Source organism: Cetorhinus maximus, chromosome 6 (assembly GCF_964194155.1).
Source record: "Cetorhinus maximus chromosome 6, sCetMax3.hap1.1, whole genome shotgun sequence".
NCBI lineage: Eukaryota > Metazoa > Chordata > Chondrichthyes > Lamniformes > Cetorhinidae > Cetorhinus > Cetorhinus maximus.
The window spans coordinates 33,527,704-33,533,703 of record NC_135884.1 but is presented as its reverse complement, the minus strand read 5'-3'; the positions used below and the strand labels follow the sequence as shown (position 1 = coordinate 33,533,703).

General features: G+C 42.6%; 1 protein-coding gene across 3 annotated transcripts in view; it reads left to right on the top strand.

Annotated features, from left to right (window-relative positions):
* Positions 1-4,595: 4,595 nt before the first annotated feature.
* arhgef3 (Rho guanine nucleotide exchange factor (GEF) 3) overlaps positions 4,596-6,000 on the top strand; it is a 398,054-nt gene continuing 396,649 nt past the window's right edge. For 2 of the 3 annotated variants that reach the window (XM_078543531.1, XM_078543530.1), the window contains exon 1: positions 4,596-4,838. In XM_078543531.1, coding sequence (XP_078399657.1) covers positions 4,804-4,838 — 35 coding nt within the window. In that variant the 5' untranslated portion in view covers positions 4,596-4,803. Of the gene's footprint in view, positions 4,839-5,172; positions 5,251-6,000 lie in introns of those variants that run through there. The other variant, XM_078543529.1, reaches the window with a different exon arrangement.

The following is a 6,000-nucleotide window of genomic DNA, read 5'->3' as shown; positions in this document are numbered from 1 at the left end:
CCACATGTGGTGAATCGGCCACAGACATGTGGTGAATTAATTCTCTACGTCCTTAGAATCACACAATACATGAATTGTGTTAAAGTTGCAACAATAGGTATGAGTATGGGTATCACTTGCTAGATTGTTATTTGTCATCTGTTCCTAATTTAGCAAGGAAGAATCAACCAAGTTGCTGTTAGACAGGAGCTACGTAATCGTCAGACCACAGCTATGTTTATCAGAATATAGTTCAATTGTTGGGTTTCTAGTGACCTGGTAGCTGAAGGGCCACTTGCTTAATGAAACAAGAAAAATAATCTGTTGTTTGTTACCTCCCCTGTTCCTGTTCTCTCTTGGTGCCTCTAATTGAAGATATATTTAGACCTGTGGGGCCACTTAGTGAAGCTCTGTGAAAGCAGGGCTGGCCTTCGGAAAGACAACAGTCCAATTGCTCCTTGAAATGTTCTTGGGGAATCTAGTGGCACAAGGGATGCTAACTGAAGGACTTGATTTTGTTTAGCTGCTAATTGGCGGTTTTGGCAAGACAGTTGAGGTGCAGGAACAATGGACAGTGCAGCATGGCTGCCAATAAGGGTTGAAATGTGGTGTTGCAGCAACATCCAACCCTGTTCAGTGTTAATAATAGATCTTTTGAAATAAGTAATTGAAACAGAAAGGCGCTATTGGCATAAAAGGAGAGAATGGTTAGCCATGAGGCAAAGGTCTATTAAAGGGCTGGATGCTGTGTTTGGTAATAGCAGATGACAGGGGATGTTCACTGATGATTGCACAATGTTCAGCACCATTCATGACTCCTCAGATACTGAAGCAGTCCATGTCCAAATGCAACTAGATCTGGACAATATTCAGGCTTGGGCTAACAAGTGGAAAGTAACATTCGCACCACACATGTATCAGGCAATGGCCATCTCCAACATGAGAAAATCTAATCATCTCCCCTTGACATTCAATGGCATTACTATCACTGAGTCCCCCAATATCATCATCCTGGGGGTTACCATTGACCAGAAACTGAACAGTTTCTGTTTCACATAAATACTGTGGCTACAAGAGCAGGTCAGTAACTCACCCCCTGACTCCCCAAAATCTGTCCACAATCTATAAGGCACAAGTCAGGAGTGTGATGGAATACTCTCCCCTTGCTTGGGTAAGTGCAGCTCCAACAACACTCAAGAAGTTTGACACCATCCAGGACAAAGCACCCAGCTTGATTTGCACCCCATCCACCAACATTCACTCTCTCCACCACTGACGCATAATAGCAGCAGTGTGTATTATCTACAAGATGCACTCACCAAGGCTTCTTAGGCAGCACCTTCTAAACACATGACCACTACCATCTAGAAGGACAAAGGCAGCAAATACATGGGAACACCACCATCTAGATGTTCCCCTCCAAGCCACTCATAATCCTGATTTGGAAATATATCACTGTTCTTTCACTGTCGCTGGGTCAAAATCCTGGAACTCCCTTCCTAACAGCACTGTGGGTGTACTGACATCACATGGACTGTAGCGGTACAAGGAGGCAGCTCACCACCACCTTCTCAAGGGTAATTAAGGATGGGCAATAAATGCTGGCCTAGCCGACGAAGCCCACATCCCATGAATGAATAAAAAAAGTGTAAGTCAAGAGTAGTTGCTTGGTAGTACAGAACTTGAGTATTGTTGGAAAAAAGAGACATGCTGTAAAAGCTTTTTGTCTTGCACTCATCAGGACAGACGCAATAATGCCAAATTTAAAAGGGAACAACAATTTATATTGCGTGAGAAAATGGGTGCTGATTGGTCAAGATGTTGCCATGGTGAATGCACCAGGGAGCAATAGTCCCCCTTGCTTTTGTTTGCCAACCAATCATTGTCACCACCCTTTGAGGGTCTATGAGGGTGCCCTGCTTTGCAGAACAGTTGGATTGCAAAATCCTTCTTAAGTTGTTCTCCTGGCTCTGGCAGAGAGTGTATAGGTCTTGATTGCTGATGGTTTAAAACCTCAAACCCATTTTCAAAACATTGTGCATTTTTTTGTTAATATTTCATAGATTTTATATCACGTGTTGAATGTGATGACAGGATTACCACAAGTTTGGCAAGAAGTGAACTGGACAACACTGTTCCAGATGGTAGAGGTTGTGGGTTCGGGAGTTACTGTCGAAGAAGCCTTGGTGAGCTGCTGCAGTGCATCTTGTAAATGATACACACTGCAGCCACAGTGCATCAAAGGTGGAGGGAGTGAATGTTTAAGGTGGTAGATGGGGTGCCAAACAAGTGGGTTAATTTGCCTGGCTGGTGTTGAGTTTGTTGAGTGCTGTTGGAGCTGCACTCATCAAGGTAAGTGGAGAGTATTCCATCACAGTCCTGACTTACGCATTGTTTCAAAGTACCCACCCTCTGACCTGCTGTTATAGCCACAACATTTATGTGGCTGGCCCAGTTAAGTTTCTGGTCAATCGATATCCCCAGAAGGTTGATGGTGGGGAATTTGACGATGATAATGCTATTGAATGTCAGGGGCAGATGGTTAAACTCTCTCCTGTTGGAGATGGACATTGCTTGGTGCTTGAGTGACATGAATGTACTTGTCACTTATCAGGCCAAACTTGAATCCAGGCACAGACTGCTTTGCCATGCTTTGTTGCTGGGGATATGCCAACTTAAGACAGTCTATGAGAATATGGGTTATCTCCCACTATGAAATTAATATTTATATTTAATATGAATACTTTATCTGCTTCTAATGCTCCTGGTCTTCATACCAAATTCTACCATTGTGAACCTTGATCACTAAATATGGTTATAATCTGGAATGGAAGCCATCTTCATGTTGAAAATGGAAATAAAAAGCTGAACATCTTAGATCCAATGCATCTGATAACACAGCACAGACTCTTCCAGACAGTTCCAGCATTGGGTGTATCTTGTTTTGTCCCCTTTCCTCTACAGAAATTCATTAATTTACTATATGACTGTGTCGTGGCTCTCATCCCCCATAGTAAGAATATTTTAATAGGGATTGGCTCTCCTTTTCCTAAAATAATCAGCTTATATTTGGGAAAAAAATGTTTAACTAAATTAAAGACAATTTTGTCCATTTTCAGCAGTCTGAATAACTTTTCCGTTTCTCACTAAAAGTATAGCACAGGAGTATTCCAGGCTTCTCCCTTTGCCTTCTCTTCCTCGTGGACATAACATCGTTCAATGACATTATCTATCAGCATGTGGTCTGTTTCCATATGTGCTGATAACACCCAACTCTATCTTGTCACCATCATTTATCCACTCCAACTCCATATTGTCACACCACTCAAAATCAAGTCAACATCAAGTCACAAGTGAGCCAGAAATGCTTCCAGTTGAAAACCAGGAAACTGAAGCCATCATATATGGTTCCAGGCAATAACTTCTCACCCCTGTTGTTGACACAATCTCTCCTTGGCTGACTGCTCTGGCTGAAGCATATGGTCTTTTTGTTCCTAGGTTGGGTCGTTAACCCCAGATCCTATTCATTACCAAGAATGCTCATGTCCACCTCTATAGTATCACCCACTCCACCCTTGGCCTACCTTCCGTGCCAGTAAAACTCTAAACAATAATTTATTGCCTCCAGATTCTACTTTACTAAAACCCTCTTTTTTTGTAGCCTTTTGATTTGCTCTCCAATTTGTCTAGAACTTCAGACTAAGTCCCACTTAACCTGTCAGTGGCCTGTCTTTGTCAATCTCTATTTGGTCCCTGATCTACAAATCTATAAATTCAAGTTGTCATTCTCCTTTATAAATTCCTCCATGACCTTGTTCCATCTTAACCTCGCAGCACAGCAGTTAGCCATTTCCCCGTTCTCTGGAACTACCTACTTAAAACACCTCCTCCTTCTCTAACTCTTCTTCCATCCTTTCACCACTAGGGCCTTTACCACATCAAAGGCGTATAATTAAACGTAAGTTAATGTGAATCGAAGAATCCACTCCAAAACATTGGGACAGGCTTATAGATACAGGGATGTGATTCTGCTGTTGGTTCCATCTTTATTTACAAAATGTAGCAGAAAGTAGAAATTTCAGAATGGCAAAATCTGCTACAATGAAACTGGCCATAGACCGACTAGTCAGCACAACAAAATCTATTTTCGAAAACGAAGGGTGGGCCAGAGGCGATATAATCACGGCTGTTCCCTATTTTAATTGTTTTTGAAAGATAGTTGTAGCTGTAAATCACGTCGAAATATCTGGGAGAGTTTGCGCTGCTTATCAATGCAACACAGTGTGTTAATCCAATACTGTGACCTGCATTGATGTAAAAAAAACACACAAAAATATTCCCCCTACACCAAAACACCCTAAACGCTGTCAACATGGTATGAATTTGTAAATATGTAAGTGCTGATTGTACGGAGTTCAGTAGATCTTATTTACTCTGTTGCAAAATTTTTGGGATGTTCACGGGATCAGTTTTCAGACTTTCCGAATCTGAATGAAGTTTCGTTCCAGGCTGGGTTGAGAAGAGTCTGTCAATGCCGAAGGCAATGGGCGGAGTTGGAGGTTGCGCTCTCCGGGAAATGGACAAGGCGTCAAACCAATACCGAGACGCAGGGTATCCCGCAGGTTTGGAAGAAGGGAAGTTGCTTAAAGCACGGCGCTCGGTTCGAGTTGAAGAAGAACGTAAAGTTTGATTCCTTGGTCGGAAGTTTCGTGCAGGGCCACCTAGGAAGGAACGGTCAAGGTGCAGGAAGAGCAGAATCGGGATTACTGAAATCTCCTGGTTTTTCTCCAAGTCTCTGAGGAATCCCTGTCTGTAACCCATCACATGCAAACAGTAAACTCCAAACATGACGTTGCCAGGTAGTTTACTTCTTTCAGTCTCAATGACATTTACTGCAATGCAATTGAGTCAGTCTGTCTGCTTCCTGCCAGTTAGCTTTAATGCAAAACGTTGCTAACCCCGTTAGGATTGAGTGTAAGATCATGACATGTTGCTTAAACACAGTTTGTTGGATTCTTGCTGATGTTGGGCGGGCTTCTCTTATAAGAATGTCTTTCTGTCATTGCCCTTCGAAGCAGCGTTCAGCTGCACGCCAGGCTGGATCATATGACTGGCTGAGGCTGGGGACTGCCTTCAGCCTGCAATTAGCTGGGGTTCATTGCCAGCAGCATTTTAAAATCGAGATTGAACAGAGCCTTCATTCCCAATGCATTTCAGTCACTGGCTGATTGAATCCGGCCCGAGAGAATGTTCTGTTTTGCTATCCATCTGGTAATAGATAAGTTTTGACTGGGAAACCCAGCGTCGGAAGTAATTCCCTCGAACACTATGTACTCATCTCAAAGAGGAACTTTACCAAACTGTTTAAATTCTCATTTTCAATTTCGGGGCATGTACTCCGTCTGTCATCCTGAAATACAAGGCTCTCTTTCTTTCCTTGTGCTAAGGGACCGCGTTTTGTGTTAATCATCAGTGTTTGTTGTGATGGCTCTCAGATGTTTGTTTTCACGCCTCACTTAACTCAAAAAGAGAAGTTCATAGAAGGGGTAGAATAGTGACATTAACCGAGAGAAGCAAACTGTAATGTGCACCGAAAGTATAGTGTGAAGGGCGGGGGGTGGGGGGAAGTAAAGATGTCAGGGTTGTTGGACAGAGGTTTGTAATAGATTCAGAATTTCTGATAGGGAAGCATTCTGTTTGTTATTTATTAAAGTTGATTTATTTTAATTACACTTGCGTTGGATAATATTACCGTGAGGCTTTGCCTCAGCTCATTTGCTGAAATGAGATCTTTGTTCTAACAATTTACTCCTGTCGGCCTTCTCGATTCTATCTGTAAACTTGAGGTCATCTAAATCTCTGCTGCTCCTGTTGGATCCCACACCGTCATTTTCATCCGTTACACCTGTCCTTGCTGACCTAAATTAGCTCCCTGTCAAGCAGCACATCAATTTTAAAATTCTCATCCTTGTTTTCAAATCCCTCCATGTCCTGGCCCCTCCCTATCACTGTAATCTCCTC